Source organism: Taudactylus pleione, unplaced genomic scaffold, assembly GCF_031769625.1.
Source record: "Taudactylus pleione unplaced genomic scaffold, aTauple2 ptg000129l, whole genome shotgun sequence".
Lineage (NCBI taxonomy): Eukaryota > Metazoa > Chordata > Amphibia > Anura > Myobatrachidae > Taudactylus > Taudactylus pleione.
In genome coordinates, this window is record NW_028284531.1 from 4,736,030 (window position 1) to 4,758,023 (window position 21,994).

The following is a 21,994-nucleotide window of genomic DNA, read 5'->3' on the forward strand; positions in this document are numbered from 1 at the left end:
TAGGTAGAATAGGGGTTGAGCTAGTCAGTGTAAAGGCAAAACTAGGATCATTCCTGGTCTTAGCTTGTTCGTGCACGAAGTCCACAAAAACAGAGAATGGTGGAATTATGTTTTGCCGTTGCTTATATTTGGAACCATGGATGAGCCACTGCTCCTGCAGATTGTAAGGTAGCTTTTGCACTATAGGGTTAATGTCTCTGGCTGTGTCGAGGAAGGCAAGTCCTGGTAAGTCTGCCTCACACTTGGCTACTTGAAGCTCCATTAGTAAGTCACTTAATTCTCTCAGTCTCTGATGGCTTTTGTTAGGTAACCTAGGGAAATCATCAATTCTTTTGAATAGTGCACTTTCTATTATCTCTTGTGAGCCGTAGCACTCATTTAATCTATCCCAGATCTTTTTAAGGCCATTCTCAGGGTGGTTTATATTGAAAAGCCTAACCCTCTGATTACATTTTGGAAAGAGGATTGCCAGGCTCTGAAGCTCTCAGGGCGATCATTGAACTTTGAGAGTCGGTTTGTGACCAGCTCACGGCGAGCAAGAAACTTTGCAAAGTCTAATGTGTCTTGATTGGCTCTAGGAGATGCTGTTTGTGCATTAGCATGGTGAGTAAATGGTGCGTGGTCATACCTGTTAGGATTGTATAGTTCCTGTTGGCTTGTATCATACAACTTTTGTGTGCTGGTAGTTGTGCCTTTGTTGTAGTTTGCAGATTCAGACACCTGGTGTGGGGGAAGGTTGTCCCTCATGGGTTCCCTGTGTCTAGAATTCTCTTGTTTGCAAGTTTGCAGTTCACTGTTGACTAGTGGGGGCACTGCATTGTGTGTTTGGCTTGTTTCAATGGTGAAATCTGAATGCATGCTTTGTATTGATTGAGGTTTAGTGTCCATTTTGGATGCTTGATTTACATATTCTGATGTGCGTTGCAATGAATTCTGCGAACCAAGCTCTGCGTCAAACACATTCATCCTCCATATATTAAGACGTTCTACATATTGATTATCGACATATAGTCCATCTCAACATTTTTGTTGTCTACATAATGTACCTATCGACATTATGGTGCAGCAGCGTCACTTACTTTGGTGACACCCGGTTCGGCTGGAGTGAATCTTCTAGTGTGTCAGTGGGCGTGGCCTAGTTCTGTGAAGCCATGCCCCCTTACGAGTGGCAATCTTGAGGACGTGGCCGCATGTCACGCCCCCTGATCTTGGCACATTCAGTGGGCTTGCCTTACCCAGCGCTTCGGCAGCTACCTGCAGTGTGGCTTTTTGTGACACCATCCAACGGGTAGACACCAAAATAGCAAAGCAGCTTGCCATTTTGGTGTCACCTGGTGCGGCCTGCACCCCTCTAGTGACACTAGTGTTATGGTGTCCTATATTTTGATTGTCTAAATTTTGCCTGTGAATAATGTACTCGCACCCACCAATATCTTACTGATGGCAAGGCAAGTGACAGCCAAATGTAACAAAAAGGGTTGGTGAGGGTCAATCTCTGGTGTGCATATGGCACCTGGCAAATTTTTGGTGGTGAATCTGCCTGTCTTGAACTACACAGGAAACAGTGTAGCATATGGTATACCAATTATATAGTGCAATATCCGTGCACATCATTCACATACCAACATTTCCCATTACTATACATTTCTATTCCGGCAAAACTATTCATGATGGTGAAATAACTATTCCATTTGCTGACTGGCTGTGGTGTCAGTTACTCTGCCAGCCTCTTCAGATACTTATAATAAATTTCTGTATCTGGCCATACAACCCTTTGTTGACACAATCATGGCACTGCATAAAAATTTCAAACAGTGTTGTTCCTGATACAGTCTGTTGTGTCTAGCACTTGCTGCTAATCATTTACTAGAACCACAGGTCTTGTATATTCTCTTGAAATTTGGTAGCAGTTACTGGATCTACACATAAGGGTGTGCAATAAGTTTCCAGATGCAAAAAAATATTATATTTACAAACAGAGTGAACATTACATTTTTTCAAAGTGTGCACTGGAGGAGGCTATGCAAAGTTGCAATCACTCAAACCACTTGGTGAAGCAGCTAGACCAGTGCGAAACAGGTATGTCTTCTACATGCTGGATGAAGGTCTCAAGTGCAGCGTCTGGTGATTCAAAACAAATCCCACACACATTGTGCACGAAGAAGTGGCGGGGGGGGGTCAGGTCTGGACTGAGTGGCGGATGACCAACTCCTGGATTCGTCTACTGTCCTGGACTTGTTGGCAGGTGCATTGTCGTGATAAAGGACACCATGAGTGCAGGTTGTTGGAGGGTGTCTGGAAATGGGTTCCAGTACTTGCGGAAGACATTGGTTGGCGTATCAGTTCCAGTGACTGTGAGCGAGTGGTACAGTAGCTACATGACTAGTCAGTGCTACAAAAACTGCCACCATCTGCTTGGCCACACTGCTCGCTTCAGAACTTCTGTGGTTTCCTACCTCCATCTGGGGTCCACTGGGCTGACTGTTGTTTGGTTTTGGGGTTGAAACTGTAAATTCAGGATTCATCGGCACTGGTGATCTCCTGGACAGAGTTTGAGAAGCCCGCCATCAAACTTGGCTAGCGTGTGGCTGAACCAAGTCACCCGAGCCTCCTTCTGCTCGCGAGTCAGCTGATGGGGCACTCGGCGTTCATAAACGTTGTTCAGGACATGCTTTTCGTGGAGAATCGAGCAGATGGATCATGATGAGATGCTTATTTCCATCTCTTACTGGGCCACAGACACCCTGGTGTCCACCTCACTGCAACATAATCCACGGTGATGGAGGACACAGATCGGCCGCACTGAAATTCTGCAAACCAAACAGTGATTCGAGATGGTACTTCCTCCCCAAAGCAGCTCGCAGTCGGTCAAAACTCTCCAGTGGCCTCTGTTGAGCCTCATAACAAGTTTGTGGAGGAAGTGAATAAGCTGAGCTCTTCGGTGTGCAGTGCTGCTTGTATACGGATCTATGCCCTGAAATTTCGCAAGAACTTTAGTCAGAGATTGCAGTTCACAACGAGACAGATTGTGTCTATTCTACTTATGCACATACGGAAACTTATTGCACACTCCACTCCTGTCATAGTTCCAGAAATTAATTACCTGGGAGATGAAGTCTGGCTCTCAGTTTTATGAGGTGCTGCATCTTTGTCTATACAAACTATGGATTATTTTTTTTTCCTTGATTTTTGTCTTTGTTTTATTTTGTCTCTCTTTTTTTTTTTTTTCTGTATAGGTATCGAGGCTGTCTTGTTGGCCTTTGTTTCGTGATTGTGTTGCTTATACAGTCAGTGTAGCAGCAGTAATTGCCATAACATTTGACAATAAAATTTACTGGTGAGTAACTTTTTTTTTTCTTTCTGTTCTTTACTAGAATATAATTATTTATGTCTTGTTCAGCAACCTTCCTGTGAAATTTTGAGACCCTGGTATATATTAAAAGGACCAATACATACTGAAATACCACTTCATGTACAAAGGTGTTTCTGTTTAGAGGAATATCTTTGTATGATTCAAAAACTAGTGAAGAGTTCCTAAAGCAACAGCAAAGTCTACTTAAACCCATTTTAAGGCTACTGGTGGTACAGTGTGGTCTTTTAGACTGAATGAACATATATATGTGGCTGATTTGGCCATGTATGGTGCCCAAAGTGTTCATATTTGCTTATTTGGTGGTTGGACTGAACGGTCATCTCCAGGATTGCCATCAGAAATTGTGGGGCCTAATACAAATGGAAAAGGCAGCCCTCCCCAAAGGTCTGGCGGACTCAGGTGTGTGGCATTGAGCCTTGGTATGCAGAGCAGGTGCATGCTTTGAAGATCACTCCCTTCAGACCTCTCCATATATCCCCAAGATCTCCTCTCTTCCCCTCAGACCTCCCACATTTTAAATTAAATAAACCGCTGGAAGAGTAGATGGAAAAATTGTTTAAAAAAAGTATATATTATAACCTGTTAAAGGTTAAAATAAAACTATAACATTTAAAAAGGAATAAAGTGTTTTTAAAAGTGAGAAAAGGCTCTAATGGTTTTGTAACGAAAAATTGTGCAGAGGCTCATGAAACACTTAACCCGCAAACACACTATAAGATATATCATATGATATATCGTTCCGACGGGGATTGGAACAATGTATATTACAGATCTAAAAATGTGTGCACGTCCAATTGTGCATGCCAGGCGTTCATCGCATCGTTCCATCTGCTCTGCTGCACAGCAGATTGGACGATGCAATTAACGACACCATGCTACTACATGCAGCACGTAATTATATATATCGCACCATCGTACACCGGATTGTGTAGTGTCTATGGCGCGTGCGATATATTGTTACATTGCATCGTTCTGTCGCTGGGTACACATACTGTATAGTGCATTTTTGTTTGGGTGACCTGCCTGAGAGAGGGGTCCCCAGGGTGGGTACCTACATCAAAATCTGTACCCTGCTGCAGGCACCAGTGAACTACTTCTTATCCACAAAATTCAAAGCAGTGTTTTGATTGGGATCACTGAAGCCATTGGGCCCCTCCTGTCTGCCCGCACCCGATACAGGTTTACCACCAGTACCCTTCTGATGGCAACTCTGGTCATATCCCCACTGGGAAATATTCTAGCTGTCTGACGGCACCATAGAACCTGTATTCATTAATGCCCAGATTCCTCCTAGACTGAAATGTTACTGTATGTTATTTACAGTATACAAATTTTATTTTATTTTTTCCTCTGCTGCAGGTATGAATCTGCTTCCTTGATTTTGATATATGGGCTCTACATTGCAATGTTGTGCTTTGACATAAAAATTAACCAGTACATGGTGAGGAAACTAAGCCCTTGCTGTACGTGTCTTGCCGATGTGTTGGAAGAAAACACGGAACAGCAGCTTTTGCTTGGATGGAAGGAAGAGAGCATGCGAGCTGTTCGCCAACACTCCCGATCAGATAGTGGCATATTTCAGGAAGACTCTGACTATTCTCAGCTATCAATGAGCTTGCATGGGCTAAATGAAATTTGTGAAGGTCTGTAATGGCTCTTAAAGAATAAGTATTTTATCTGCTTAAAGATTGCAGTGATAGGGTCCAAACAATTGTAACATTTAACAGTTAGACATTTCCAATACAAGCATTTTCACGTTGTACAGCCACCTCTCTAGTTGTAGCACTCACTAGAGTAGTGTTCCCAGTGATCAGACTTTCCTGAACCTTGTCATTCCATGATCATTTATGTGGTGTGTAGGTGAAGGCTGATGTATTTATGGGCCCAATTACAGGAAAAAAAAAAAAAAAAAGCAAGGACACAATAAAAAAAACACAACGGACTCTTAAAAAATTAATAATTGTTTAAATTGTGCTAGAGCGAAGTCCTGGGATTCATTAATTTTGCAATAGTAAAGAACTATTATATATAATTATGACCAGGGTTTTCCGGCATACGGGACGATTGGTATTACCTGTCAGGGTGCTGTGGCGTGGTCCTTCCAGCAGAGGGGCTGGTGTCTGGCGGCAGTTGTTGGCTGTGCGAAGTGTTCCGCGGGCACTGTGTCATTCTGGCTGGGGTAAGTCTCTGGTGGTAGTTTCATTCTGCTCTGGTATGGGCGCCGCCATCTTGCTTCTAGTCATGTGACTTAGTTGCTCCCATCCTGGCGTCTCACATGCTCTCTCTGACCTTTCAAGATCTTGCACTGAGTACTTAAGGGAGTTCAGAGCTTCCCATAGTTGCCAGTGCAATGTGTTTCACAGCGCATGCTGTGAGAGAGTTCCTGTGCTCCTGAGACCTGCTTGTTCCAGTGCTCACCTGTGCTCTTGCTGGATCCCAGCTTCCTAGCTGCCTTCACCACTCTGCTTGCTCCCAGCCTCCTGCTGGAACCATTCTGCACCTTCTATCAACCCTTTCCCTGCCAAAAGACCTGAGTGTGCAGTTAACCCTGTACCTACACTGCCTCCGCTTACCTAGTTCTCTGTTGGCTCATATTGCAGCTAATACAGTTTCTACATTAACCCATCTCAGTACAACTCTCCAGTTAACCCAGCATCTACTGCTATTCAAATTACTCCATAACCTCTCTGGATTTCATCTCACCTGTATCAATTTGTAACCTGATTTCCTGTCTGCAGCCTTGCAGTGACCATTTGGATTACAAAGACTTATTAGTTCTGCCACTACCTGGACATTACCCATTTATACTTCACTACAGTTTCTAGTCATCACTTCCCTATATATATTCTGGACTTTATATTATCTGTGTACATGTCTACAAGTTCACCATTAAAGAAAACACTTTTCAGTTTAAATTTGTTCAGGTGTCTGCTCCTGTTACCACTCCGGGTCCCCAACAAACCCAGCTCCTAAATAAATAAAAATATATATATATATAGATAGATATACTCTCATTTCAGAACCTTAATAAAATGGTCAGTTATTTGATGTTAGTATTCTGGACCTGATTTCAAGTGAGAAGCAAAAGCGGACACAGGGCCTGATTCAGCAGTGCACGCTAGTGCAGATTCCCGATGTTTGGGAATTTGCGCAGTGGTTGACAGTCTGCTGCCGTTTGTGGGCGGGGAGGGGGCGGCGATGCCCTCCATTTCCTGAAATGGTGACGTGTCGCCACCGTTGCGCGAGAGGGAAGAAGCCAGGATCTCCATTGGCTGACTGAGATTTCCTGACCTCTTCCTCTAAACTGCGGGGGACGACTGTGGGACCCCATGGGTCACCGCAGCCGGCCGATGGTACTCAGATTATCTGATGCTGCGTTAGACAACGCAGCTCAGATAAGTAATGCACAGGAGGCGTGATGGCTCTTGCTGCATTACCATATCTGCAAGGATCGCAATTGCAAAGCTGCCTGCGTGCACTACACACTACAGTATGTGCCTCCGTGCAGCCTTGCAATTACGGTCCATGCAGAATCAGGCCCACTTCTCACAATTTTCCACAGACTGTGCATGTGTTGAAAATGGCAAACATCTATGCGTGACATGGAGCGCCTCACCATTAAGAACGCTTCATAAGAGTCAGATCTTGGATTTGGCCTTCCATGAAATGGGAGGCAATTGGGTGGCTACTGTGCGGACGCATGGAACAGATGCATCTCATTCACTGTCATGGGTGTGTAGCCTGACTTCCTTGATGTTTTTAGGCATGCAGACTGAGATGGGACACCGGTTTCAGGCAGACCTTTGCAGTGCCGATACCAATGATGACTTCTGTGGCCAAAAAAACAGTGGGCGGTGCAATGCATACGCCTGAAGTCGCACAGATACTTGCATAGAATGCTGGATACCTGCTTTAACATAATAGTCAATCTGTCTGCTGCTGACTTGTGACCGCTTTGTGTCTGACTCCATATAGGGCCCTCTGTCATTTTATTATATCGGCACTGCCCATTTTTTTCCAGGTGATCTGCATATTCCTATACTACTTGTGAATATTGTCCTCATCTTGTATGTTCCTTTACTCTGCATTACACAGAACTTATTCAACATATTTGTCGTACAGCAGGTAGGGAATGTTTTCTGGAGACTAATGCACAGCTGCGTGTTACCCTGTTGGTAGCCTCTTTCTGCTGAGCTGCAGTGAGGATGCCATTGTAGTATACAACAGTGAAGAGTCACAGGCTGATAATGATCCAATTCCAGCAGAGCAGCGTTTTCCAAAATCCACAGAACTCCTAAATTCCTTATTTTGTACAATGCTGCCAGCAACCTTGGCATCCTGACTTTTTGATTTGAAATCAGAATTGCTAATGGACTAACCTATTACAAGTGGTTTCAGAGTTCTAAAGTCTGTAACATTAACCTGAATGTCGGACAGTTTTAATTTTATCCAAACTGAATAGAAATAGTTTTTTAAAGTGTTATTGTCTGATAATTTAAATAAGAGAGAACTGAAATTTCCAGTCAGAACCATGACTGCATTCTGCATGTTTTCAGCATAATGTCCTATTAAATGGAGCTGTCCGGAAATGGATGGATATATTTATTTGAATCAGCAGGCAAAACTGTAAAACATGTACTGAATAGTAACACTAACCATGTACTCTGACCAAAGTAAGCTGTTATATTTGTATATAAAATGCTAGAATACACAGCTATAATATACCTTCTCTGGGACGTTCTATGCTCAGCGCTGTCCTCTGTACACCAGGGCCAGTCTCTGTAATCATCTGAGTGTTGGTGAATCAGTTGCGTGTTCTTTCTGCACCTAAGATGCTTGTATGCTGTGTTTCTTCTTCAGGGTCCCAGGATGCACTGGGTCCTCCTTCATGTATACACCACCCCTAGCCACAGGCCTTCAGTTGTTCGTTTGGTGCAGCAGGATCAAGATGCACCTTTTTGTAACGGGACTGCTCATGCAATCCTTAGCTTTTATTTTGTTTTATTTTATTTCTTATGGTCGAGTCGGCAGTACTCGGCGTCTGTATTAAGACGCAGATAATGCGACTCCATCTACCTCCGCTGGGCAAAATATCCGTAATTGTGCTGGTGATTTCGGCGGGTCTCTGATTAGCTTGCTAGCAGCGACGCTGGGACCTGGACTGCAACTGGACACACGGAGATGACTGGTAAGGCGATTCCTTGCTTACGGGGAATCTCGTGTGGCAGTCCTTGCTTCTGGTGTCAGACGCACCAGAAGCTGCTGCAGTCAGGACCCGGGATTGTCAGCGTCCTCACTAGACCATCAAGGCCTTATTGTCCGACGCCGGGATTGGCCGCACACTCATCTGCTGTCATGAGGCCAGCGTACCCGGCTGGTTGATGCAGCTTAGGGGAGGTAGGCGCTCCTCACCAGGAGGACGCAGTCCTTCAATAAGATTTTGTGCATCTGGGTTGCTCCGCCTACCCTCCACGTGTATATGAGATGCTCACAGCCCGCTATCAGTGTGCTACTGTTTGTCTCAGGAGGGTTTGAGTCGGTCTCCATGTATACCTCTCACGTGTTTTAAGGTATACAGTGCTCTATATCCTACTATGCCTCATTTTTGAGTAGATGATTTAGAGTATATTGCGATTATTTACATGTACATTGTATGTGACTATTTGCTAGCTGCTGTATTGATACTGTCCTTTTATTGCTGACTATCAATTATAGCTATCACTGTGTTTTCTCTCCATCCTTCTGGGGTGGCGACAAACTAGGAGGTAGGGGCTGACTAAACGTTGAAAATTTCTAAACAGGGCGACAAACCTTTGGCCTGACAGGGCGGGCCTCCTCCTGGGGGATCCCAGGGTGGGAGACGAACTTCTTCAATTTGGCGTCAAACAACAGATGCCTGGGTCCGAGAAGTGGTCTCTCGTGTGTGCCCTCACTTTCAGGAGGCATCCTCCCCAGAAGGGTTTTTGCACAGATTCCCCCATCATATGCGGTCAAGGCCTTGGCCCTTAAGGAGGCTATTCAATCTCTACTGCAAGCAATCCTGGTTCCTGTGTCACAACAGGGAAGGGGTTATTATTCCAATCTGTTTTTGGATTAGAAACCAAATGGGGCTTTTCACCCTATCCTGAACCTCAAAACCCTCAACAGGTTTATCCATATTCCCAAGTTTCATATAGAAACTCTCTGGTCAATTATTTTGGCAATCGAACCTGGGGATTTTATGGCTTCCTTGGACATTCAGGATGCGTATCTACATGTTCCCATTACGTCATCACACCAAAGATTTCTACGGTTTGCTGTCCTGCAATTTCAGGCACTGCCTTTTGGTCTGTCGACGGCCCCTTGCCAAAATTATGTCATGATGGCTTACCTAAGGTGTCAGGGTATCGGAATACTTCCATATCTGGACAACCTTCTTATATTGGCACAGACTCCAGTTGTTTTGCAACACCATCTTCAATTGACAATAGTCTGTCTACAAAGGCACTCCTGGATCATCAATTGGAAAAAAATAATCTCCTCTTCCAACACAGCAGATGGTACATCTGGGAGCATTTGTGGATTCTCAGGCACAAAGAGTTTCTGCCAGAGGACAGGGTCATTGCGGATACGCAAGCTATTACGCAAGCAAAGGGTATGCATTCTATCAGCAATGCAGGTCCTGGGATCAGTGGTATCCACCTTCGACAATGTGGGGGTATGCTCTGTTCCATTCCAGGCCTCTGCAAAGATTAATGCTCTCAAGGTGGAACGGACAGTATCCTCTAATAAGGTCTCAGAGGATCCATCTCACTCCGGAGGTTCGCCTCTCTTTCTTGTGGTGGCTGAAAAAGGACCATCTGAAAAAGGGCGTCCATTCTGGATTCCAAATTGGGTGTTTCTCACCATGTACGCCAGCCTTCGCGAATGGGGGACAGTGACAGATCATCACGCCTTTCAGGGAAGATGGACAAATCAGATAAGTCATCTGCCAATAAACATTCTGGAACTGCAAGCAGTATACAGAGCACTGATTATGGCACAGGGCCTGCTCCAGGGCCGGCCGATCCAGATCCAGTCTGGCAACGTGGCTACAGTAGCCTATCTCAATCATCAAGGAGGCACGTGAAATCTTGCAGCAATGAAGGAAGTGACAAGAATTCTGATTTGGGCAGAACGTCATCTTCTTGCCATCTCAACAATATTCATACCAGGAGTTCTCAATTGGGAAGCAGACTTCCTAAGTCGTCAGGATATACATGGCGGAGAGTGGTTTCTCCATCTGGGAGTGTTTCAGCTCCTGGCAAACAAGAACGGTCTACCAGAAGTAGAGCTCATGGCGTCACAACCACAAGGTATGGGTCTAGAGACCCATCGGCAGCATTCGTGGATGCACTGGCAGTAAGATGGGACTTAAGCTGGCTTATCTCTTTCCCCCAATTTCCCTCAACCCAAGAGTTCTCAGGAAATTCAAGCAGGAAGGCGGTACAGTAATACTGGTGGCTCCGGCTTGGCCCAGACATCATTGGTTCACCGACATACAGAATCTGTCCATAGACAGTCCGTATCTTCTACCTTTGCAGCAGGATCTGCTAATGCAGGGTCCCTGCCGACATGTGAACTTACCTCGTCTGGTGTTGACAGCGTGGCTCTTGAATCTTCCATCTAAAGAGCCAAGGGTTTTTCCAGCTCTGTGATTCATACAATGCTTAGGGCATGAAAGCCTTCCTCTGCTCGCATCTATTACAGAGTTTGGAATTCCTTTTGATTAGTGGTGTTCCTGTAGGAAGTATGACCCTAAAGTGTAGGGTTTCCTGGGTTCTGGCTTTTCTCCAGGTTGGATTAGACCTTTGTCTCCACCTGGTTACTGTACATTGAGAGTACAGGTTTCTGCACTCTCAGTCTGGTTCCAAAGAAAGATTGCTTCTTTGCCAGATATCAGAATTTTTTTTTTTCAGAGTTCTGCGAATTCAGCTTCTTTTTGTCCCAATGGTTGCACCGTGGGATCGGTCTCTTTGGTTCTTAAGGGGCTACAGGTTTCCCCATTTGAACCTCTGGATTCTGTAGACTTGAAATGGTAGACAGCGAAGACATTTTTTTTCTCCTCGCTATCTCTTCTGCACGCAGAGTCTCTGATTTGGCAGCACTTTCTTGTCGCTCCCCCATTTTTTATTTTTCACCAGGATAGAGCTGTTCTTCATACAAGGGAGGGTTACCTTCCTAAGGTAGTGTCCCGTTTTAATGTGAAGAATTTAGAAATTGTTGTTCCAGCTTTTCAGGATCCAGACCTTTCTGAAGGTGAAGCCTCCCTGGATGTAGTTTGCGCTCTCCGTATCTATGTGGAGTGTACAAACTCTATTAGAAAATCAGATGCTCTTTTTGTATAATATGGTTTTCACAAAAGAGGATGACCAGCTAACAAGCAGACCCTGGCTCAATTGTTACATATGACTATCTCCCAGGTGTACACACAGGCTGATCTCCCTGTCCCAAACACGGTGATAGCACATTCTACTCGATCTGTAGGGCCATCGTGGGCATTTAATCATGGTGCCTCTGCTGAACCATTGTGCAAGGCAGCCACCTGGTCTTCTGTCCACACCTTTCTGAGGTTTTATGCCTTTGATACTTTTGCCTCTCAGGATGCTTTCTTTGAGCAACGAGTTCTCCTTGCTGCTCAGGAGCGTCCCAAACCCTAGGGGAACTGCTTTAGGACATCCCCATGGTATCCCTGTGGATCCCTATGGACCCTGAAGAAGAAATAGAGTTATGGTAGACTTAACTTGATAAGTCTTTTTCTTCGAGGTCCACAGGGCACCCTCACTGACTCAACTGGCTTCAATGGGTTATTTTTCTTTCGGCATGGATTCCCTCATCTTGTGTGAGTGTTTCTGGTGTATGATTGTTCTTCCTTCTCCTCTTTCCTTCTCCTGCCTTAGGCTTGGTTTCGCAACTAAAGGCCTGTGGCTAGGGATGGGGTATATATGGAGGAGGATCCAGTGCATCCTGGGAGCTGAAAGCTTTAACTGTATGGTGCCTGGATCTCTCCAACCACATTACCCCCCGCCCCCCAAGGTATCCCTGTGGACCCTATGGACCTAGAAGAAAGAGTTATCACAAGGTAAGTCTACCATTCATGTTTTGACAAATGTGGCTTATGTCTTCAAATATTTTCTTCATCTAGTTCTATGTAATTCTTATGTTTTTTGTTTTTTTTCTATCAGATCCACCAAGTGTTTTCACAATGCCTGATAATGATTTGAAACGAATTCTGTGGGTTCTGTCTCTGCCAATCATTACTCTGCTCTTCTTGACCGTACCTGACTGCCGAAGACAGTTTTGGAAGAAGTGGTACATGTTGACCTTTCTGATGTCAGCTGTTTGGATTTCTGCAGTTACCTATGTTCTTGTTTGGATGGTGATAATAGTAGGTAAGTGAATTCATTTCACATTCTCCGTGTCACTACCACTATGAGAGCTGTAAATAGGAGACGTAAGAAATGAATCGGGAATCCACACATACAGTAATTACTACTTGCTCCTGTAACCGCATTTTCTGATGGACCTGATTCTCTGCCTTAAGGGGCACATCCACTAGCAGATAGTGGAACGACAGTACGATTATAACATTGTAATCGTACAGTCGTTCCTCCTCACCTGCGGTGCCTCCACTGAACGATATGTCATTCATTGTAGGCACCCTCCCTCATCCCTGAAAATGGTCAGTCTGTCGTTATTGGCAGATTGACCAGCATGTTCAGGTGATGATTGATGTCGGAAACGACCAGTGGGAGCGCGCATCGCTGGTCGTTTCCAACATTTTAGTGCCCGATTCATGCACGATTAATGGACGACTGAACGATAACTGTCGTTATAGTTCACTCGTCCATTAATATCTGCAAGTGGATTGCGCCATTACCATTCCCTTCTCCACTATCTCCCTCCTCTCATTGTTGCTATTAATACAGTTTAAGTGTATGTTAGAAGAATACCAATTGAATGTTTTTGTTTTAATGCTTGTGAGTACATGCTGAGATCTGTAGTCCCACGGACCAAGTTCTATTTGTTATTCATCAGGAAACCATTTTAGTTTTGAAATTGCATGACATACTTGTGTTTTCATATTTTGTTTATTTCTTTTTATTGAGCGAACAAGCTATTTTAGCTATGGATCATCTAATTTTATCTGAGAATTGACCCGCCCAGCATAGAAGCTAACATACTAGTGAACATTTTCCAGGTCTCCTCACAGAATTGCAAGTGAAATAATTGGCTCCACCTGTGGATCTTTTAAACTGTCAGTGAGTAATGAATACACCTGTGCATCTGCCAGTGACCTGGAAAATGTGGCCTGGGTGGGGTCCTGAGGACCGAGTTTGAGAACCACTGTACTAGTGTATTTATTATGCATTTAGAATTCACTCATGAGTGTGTGCAGCAAATGGTAAGACATTTGGATTCACTCCATTACTATTTAGATGCATCAATATTGTAACGGGACCAGCTTGACAGAATGTTACATTATTTGTTATTCCTGTGTGTACAATATGACTAAGGGTTCTTTGGAAATTCAGCATATATGTACAGGTGATAAAAAAATATGACCTCTACTTCCCAAAGGAACACTAACAGAGAAACGGCAGAATATATTCTTTTCTGTCAGAATAGTGATTCTTATTTAAGAGTATGATCACAGCAGACATACATCAGAGGATACTGCAGTCTGTTTGAGTGCCCTGGTAAGACACACATGGCATATTAATGTTTCAGGGGAGGAATATAAAACATGGGAGTCTTTAAATTCAGACTTCTGTTTTATCGTTTTATTGTTCGTGCAACAACTGATGTTTGTTTTTGTGGGTGTGTTTTGTTTTGTTTTTTGTTTGTTTTTGCTTTTTTGGATGGAGGAGTTCTCCAGGTGAGGTGAATTGGGGGGGATATAGGAGATAAGCCCTCATCTAATGTAGACAGCTATTAAAATTAACACTGCAATATCCTGTCTTACATTCTTGGCCAGGGATTAGTCACAAGCCCTTACATTACAAAGTGCATGATCAAGAGAGGGCTGTCACATGACTCAGAAGTTCAAATAGTCACCCTAGGGCTAGAATATGATGATTATATTCCTGTCATAGAAAATAATCACACGGGCACCACCAGTTCTGATGTTATAAAACAACCTAATCAACTGGCATTGAAATTAATTAAAGATGAATGTGACATTCCCACTATTCTTGAATTTTATTGTGATGTTTCTAATTTTCAAGGGCCACTTATGAGATCTGTAGGGTCTTTGTATTGTAGATAAAAAGTATATGTATGTGTGTATATGTATGTATATACATGTATATGTGTATATATATATATATAATATACATACACACACACACACACACACACACACACAGGTTGAGTCTCCCATATCCAAATATTCCGAAATACGGAATATTTTTGTCATGACTGAGATTGTGAAAACTTTGATTTTTGATGTTTTAATGTACACAAACTTTGTTTAAGGCACAAAATTATTGAAAATATTGCATAAAATTACCTGCAGGATGTGCGTATAAGGTATATATAAATCATAAATGTATTCTGTGTTTAGATTTGGGCCCCTTTCCTAAGACATTTCAATATGGTATGCAATTATTCCAAAATACGGAATATTCCGATATCCAAAATACCCCTGGTCCCAAGCATTTTGGATATGGGAGACTCAACCTGTGTATATATATATATATATATATATATATATATATATATATATATATATATATATATATATATATATATATATATATATATATATATATGTGTGTGTGTGTGTGTGCAGCGATACTATTGATGAATAATTTAGCTCTTCTCTTGCCAGGTGTACCAGATCAGAGCGTGCACAGTAGAAATTAAAGTCCAAATTTAAAAAAAAACAAAAAAACACAACATTTAAGCAAATGAAACAATGCAATGAACATTTAATTAAAACAAATATGTTGATCAACGAATAAAGAAGGATTTTTTTTTTTATCTGAAGTTGTTATCCTGAGATTGCAAAAATAGAGCAGTTATTGTGGTGGTAGTACCGTCTCTACACTTGTTGAATGGTAAAGGCTGGCATATATGATTGCCATCAGTAACTGGGCAAAGTGGAAACTCCAGTTTTTCACCCTCTGATTAATATAGCATAGATACTGTTTATAAAAACAAAAAACATCATCATGAATGTGGCCCCTTGCTGCAAGACAGCCTTCCCAGAATCTGGCATGTTTACCAAATGGAATTTATGTTGGGCATTATTCACAATACATGGCAATCCTTTTATAAAATGTGGGATCCATGGACTAGTTTTTGCATGTCACTCTGCGATTCTTCCCATCTGGGTCCCTTACCACCCCCCACCTGTTTCCTTCTTTCCTTGTGGATTGCCAATCTGACCTTTTAGTATCTCTATATTAAGACTTGGTACATCATTGTATTACTTACTGTATATTGGCCTACAATTGGAACCCTGTTTTTTTTTTCCAACTCTTTTCAGTTCTGGTTTCCAGTTGTTCTTAGTATTCCTATGTATGACTGACCTATTCCTTTTTTATTATAGTATTCTATTGATTTAATTGAAGCTTGTACCACTTCCTAAAAAAGAAATTTTGAATTTGGTAAATATTTTTCTAAAATCTTTCTTTCTTCTATAATATCTACACTCCATCTTTATTACATATATTACTGGTTTTAATTTTTACTCCAGCCCTTAGTGCCACTGTACCTTAATGTATGTGGCTGACATGTATTTTTACACCTACTGGGAAAGCAGTATTTAAAATAGTGCAATATTATGTCAAATATATCTATTGTAATAACACACATTTACAGGGTGCATCTTTTTTACATGTCTTAATGCCAGATGTTAGTGTGTATATGCAATGTAAACTCCCAACTATACATTGTCTAATTGATGATCCATGGCTGGTTTAGGCTTGATCAACATTGTATTAGATTTACTTTACTTGTCCGTTCAATACTTAAAAAATAAATCTCCCCTTGGTTTAGATACTTCCTAGCGCTGCTTCATTTTTGTCTTATGGGTTTGCCCCTTCTCCTTAACATCCTATTCGTTTAAGAAGCCCATCTCCTTCAATTTATAGTGAAAGGAACACTAACTGATCCTATTCAATGCACATAAGCATTGTAGCCAAACCGAAGACAACCTATGTGGAGTAAAGCAGCGCTTCCAATGTCCTCAGTTCAGTCCCATATATCTGGACATAAAAGACCACTTAACATCAAAATTTGCATTTTCAAATATGAACCATGGTGTTAAAATATTAACCTGTCCTAACAATACAGCGGTTTCAAAAGTAAAATTAAAGTCCCATACAATTAGATAGCTGACAATCATCCCATATCTTTAGGGTGGTATCTTTACTGGAAACTTATGTAAAGTGAAGACATTTCAGTTGCTGTGACTTTACTACCACTACCCCTGTGTATAAATACATCTCAGGTTCTATTTATGAGGCCTATATCCATTCATGACGGTTTCAACATGGTTTAATCAGTTTTGAGGATTGGGGCAATTTAACAAATGCTTAATGCAGGGGATATCGGAGACCCCAATCTTAGCTACTGTGAGCTTGGCCCTAGCTGTTCTAACCCTATGGGGAGGACACAGACCGAGACAGATCTTCCCATTTCTCAGTTATGTTTGATGCTACAACTGTTTCATCTATCACAAAACATTTTCTGTGTATGTACAGTGTCAGAATCTAGCATTAAAGTGATAGTAATCACATACTTTATTGCTGACTCTTCACCAGGATACTGAGCAGTTGTACTAGCAAAAAAAGCTGCTACATAAAGTAGTTACAACAGATGAATCAATTTGGACAAAACTGCATTTGGTCTTTTAAAGTCCCCATAGTTTTCAGTAATCCTATGTATCCTGTTATAGAAGCACACCCCTTTCATTACAGCAATTTTGTTATAAAGTAGTGAAGTAAACATGGTGCATTATTAATAGTGGCATTATTTGTTCTTCCCAGGTCTATCTTTATAGAATTAAATGATTTCTATATGCAAGGCTCCATTATTATTAATCCAGATGCAGTTTGGACAGAAGTTAGTGTGTTCTTAATCATGGAGTATAGGTAATACAGATATTTCCCATAGGTGGTGGGTGGGGGGAAAGAGCGCACAGGTGAGCGATCTCTTAGCTACTGCATTATATCTGATGAACCAGGAGATCGGGGGAGAGCACTAAATCTCAGGAGCACTGTTGTTTGAATAAGGGTCACCTTTCAATGTGACCACATGGAAATTTATTTTCTTGTGTCCATTACAGAAGTATTAAGTCCAGGAGTGGAGATGGAGGACACCCGATCTTCCCCATTTTGGTCTCAACAACAAACCCAGGGGTACCCTGATTTAACAAAGGGCAGTCACATATTTCAAATGATGTGACTCCTTAGTAATTATTATGTTGGCAATCGCCAAACAAGAACACCCTGCATTATAGAGAAGAGGTGAGGTGTTCAAATGCCCAGATGTCCCAGAAACTGATGGAACCCCTCAATTGAAAGAAGATGTTCCTCTTCAAATTATATCCTCTACTAGTTATTCCCCACCACTTTGCACTACTGAAATCATTAACCTCTGCAGGAGTAGGGAAGGATAAAATTCACTAATCTTCTCCATCTCGGCTTCTATAGACTCTGGAGTACACACACATTTCATTGTCTAGTTTGTAAAATGATATGTCTTGCTAGGATACCCATATTAGTCCTACATATTTTATACATTTCATTCAAGATCCTGAAAGCTAGAAAACAAATGCCTAATTTTTAAGTGCAGATTTTATCGGGCATAGAACTCTGGGAACGGTAGATTAATATAAAAAACCCACAAACGGCAAGCAGCGTAATTATTAATTCAATTTCTTTCCATCTTAATGAAAACAATTTGTCCATTTTGGGTAGATTTTTGTTTGTTGTGTTGGAGGCATTCACTAACTAATGATGATTTCTAAAAATCAAAGTCTTTTTGATTAGAAAAAGTTATGATTTGTGTGGACAGTTCATAAATAAGTGACTGATGTTGTTGGAATGTGACCAGCCGAATAGGCTCAGCACAGGAGTCTAAAAATCTCAATGGTGACTGGGTTATAAAGGCTCTAAATACTTTGCGCACAATGAATGGTTTAGGACATTACACTCATAAGAACAGTCTATTGAATTGAACAAAAAAAAAATGTATTACACCTGCGATCCAAATATAATAAGGTGCAGCTCAACAAGATTTTTGTGACCTACACACATCACACAATAATGCACAAATAGATATATAAAACAAACTGAGCGCTCCTCCTCTGAGGCATATATAATAGTCACTCCAAAAACCCGAAAAATCTTCTCAACAAAATTCCAGACTTCCTCCGATGAAAACAGTCTCTTTAGAATTTTCCTTCAGGATATACTGTATATGGATATTATTTTGTATCATCACACTCCAAATGCACCCCTTCAGTGTCAGACAGCACCTCAAAGAATCACAGTAAGGGATCTCCCATCGTGAATACTGTCACATTTATTTTTCTTTCAGCAAAATGCACATCACATACAATTGTCACAAATAAAAACAAGATGGTAGCGTACCAGAAAAAAACCTTTTCAGAAAGGCACAGTGATAGGCATTAGGGGTGATAATGCTACCCCAAAGCAATTCACCTTCCCTGCAGAATGACAGGTTCCTTTCAGGTTACAAATGCTGGCAGCTCCCACAGATCACCAACGCGTTTCGGCTTAACATCCTTTATCAAGGTATATCTGTGTACATCAATACTCAGTGTGTGTGTGTATATATATATATATATATATATATATATATATAGGGGTGTTTAGATGGTTCTGCCCCTCCCCTCAATTAAGGGTGTGGTTCGGGATCTGTGTATATTATTCTATTCTTAAATTGAATTGTTTGCCTAGAGAGTGTGGCTCCTTGATGGTATATTCCATTGCTCGCTTCTAGGAAGTTAAACTACAAGGTACATACCTTTTTTAAAGATCTTGATACTCTCGGCTGTGCGTTCCATCTGTTAGAATGCACGCCGCTTCCGCCGGAAGTGTGGCTGCTTCAGTGATCGTGGTTGTGCGTACCACCTGCTGGATCGCACACAGGGCCTGATTCAGAGCCGGACGCAATTAGCGCTCGCTCGTCCAGAAAATAGGGGTGGCTATTCAAATGAAACGTTCGCTCTTTGCGGTCTATTCACGCCTCTAGGTCCGAACGAGCGAACAAAACTTGCGGTCGTTTTCTGGAAAACTACGCCCCCTGGCCGCTCGCATCCTACGTCATGTCCGCTATTTATTAGATTAATCGAGTACATCGACCAGCGTATGAACTGCTCGCTATTCTTGGGGTTGGTTTTTCCTACCACAATCTTGTGAGTTCTGGTTATAAAATAACCCAGTGACGTGGTCAATGACGCTGCTGTTTTAATTATGCACACCCATAAAACGCCCGTTTTGACCTTTAAGCACGCCTGCGTTCGGATCTCCACTCCCCGTTTTCAAGCACCTTCCCCTGTTACCACCCACATACGCCTCTTTCTGTCACTCAAATTTTCAGGCATTCGCTATTTTGCGAGTACATGAATTTCGACCGCACTGACTGGTTTGCGCATGCGTATAACGATCTGTACGCATGCGCAGTTGGGCAAACATCGCTCGGAGCGAACGAGCGTCCGCTTAGGAGCGGCTCTGAATCAGGCCCACAGCTGCTTCCGGGATGACTAAAGCTGCTATGTCTGTTTAGCTAACTGCACATGCTCCCCATTCGAGATGGAACGCATTCCCGTTACTTTCGCAATGACCACCAGCTGATACGATCAACTGTTAAATGGTGAGCATGCAAAATAGCTGATTTCTTTTACTTAAGTTGAAGGTGCAGTTCTAAAGAAGGTCCAGTGACATCCTAAAAGAATGTATTAATACTTCCTAATTGAAAGTCTTTACATTTTTATTGCTGTATATATTGAAATTATTGACACAATGTATTAAAGTTTGGGCATTTCCATCTATTACAGGAAGCCATACAATTATTTATCTGGTGTTTTAAAACTATTTGTAGACTAGTACAACTACAGCACAATAATAACTTCAGTTTTTATTTTTGCATCATTTCTTCACTAAATTATAAAGTAAATAGTATTACAATACATTAGTTTATACATGGATATAAAGTTATGGTTAATGTAATAATTAGTCTTCAAACTTTGAATAAGTAAATCATCATGACTTTGTATTGAAATACTGAGAAAACATTGTACATGATCACATAAAAGCCAGTGGAGATTGTGACATGAGGCATGTAGGATGGACGAGTGGGGAAGAAGAGGATAAGTATAGAGTGCCGGTGCAGCATATGCCAGCTCATATACAATAGTATAAGTGGTAATAGCCCTACATACAGTATATCATTTCAATCTTGAATCTTTGCCATCACCTCAAGGTTCTGACCTTTTTTGGGATGGCTGTGGATTGTTAAGTTGAAGCCGTGAGTCCCTTAAGTTAATTAGATCTTTACAACAGTCTTGTTGATTAAGTGATTTAATAAGCTTTATTAGTGATTTGTCGACTCTATAAAGAAAATAAAAATGCAAACATGGCTTATGAGGTGTGTGTTTGGGGGGGATGGGGGTTATAAGAATGTCTTCCTTTATGCTAATGTAATATTTCTCTCTTTTTCGTCCTGAAAACTGTCACGCAATAATTAATTGATTGCAGGTGAAACCTTGAACATCCCAGACACAGTGATGGGTCTAACGTTACTAGCTGCGGGAACAAGCATACCAGACACTGTTGCCAGTGTGCTTGTGGCAAGAGAAGGTAAGGAACAGTATGTTATACTTTTATCTACAAGCATAATCTACGGTTACATGTAACAGCGTCTATAAAGGCTCGCTGGATGTGACTAGTGTAATCTTTCTTGCTATGACTGGCATGTTACATTGTTATTAATAAGAACTGAATTTCGCCTTCCTGCAGTGCAGTTCATCATCTTTGTATTTGCAATTTTCCCATTGTTTCACCATATAAAACAATGATAATGCAACATTAAATAGTTACATTCGAGTGACGGTTCTTAGGTAAAAACACAGCCATGAATAAAGAATGGTACCAAAACATTCTCCAAGAGCAACTTCTCCCAACCATCCAAGAACAGTTTGGTGATGAACAATGCCTTTTCCAGCATGATGGAGCACCTTGCCATAAGGCAAAAGTGATAACTAAGTGGCTCGGGGAACAAAACATCGAAATTTTGAGTCCATGGCCAGGAAACTCCCCAGACCTTAATCCCATTGAAAACTTGTGGTCAATCCTTTAAGAGGCGGGTGGACAAACAAAAACCCACAAATTCTGACAAACTCCAAGCATTGATTAGGCAATGAGGCCATCAGTCAGTATGTGGCACAGAAGTTAATTGACAGCATGCCAGGACGAATTGCAGAGGTCTTGAAAAAGAAGGGTGAACACTGAAAATATTGACTCTTTGCATAAACTTAATGTAATTGTCAATAAAAGCCTTTGACACTTATGAAATGCTTGTAATGTTACATCAGTATACCATAGTAACATCTGATAATAAGGTCAA

At 41.8% G+C, this 21,994-nt stretch overlaps 1 protein-coding gene across 2 annotated transcripts in view; it reads left to right on the top strand.

The window, feature by feature from the left end:
• SLC24A5 (solute carrier family 24 member 5) overlaps positions 1-21,994 on the top strand; it is a 90,386-nt gene that overhangs the window by 50,271 nt on the left and 18,121 nt on the right. Inside the window, exons 5-9 of one of the 2 annotated variants that reach the window (XM_088472973.1) lie at positions 3,237-3,337; positions 4,733-5,016; positions 12,577-12,783; positions 21,127-21,228; positions 21,489-21,838. In XM_088472973.1, coding sequence (XP_088329099.1) covers positions 3,237-3,337; positions 4,733-5,016; positions 12,577-12,783; positions 21,127-21,228; positions 21,489-21,727 — 933 coding nt within the window. In that variant the 3' untranslated portion in view covers positions 21,728-21,838. Of the gene's footprint in view, positions 1-3,236; positions 3,338-4,732; positions 5,017-12,576; positions 12,784-21,126; positions 21,229-21,488; positions 21,839-21,994 lie in introns of those variants that run through there. The other variant, XM_088472972.1, reaches the window with a different exon arrangement.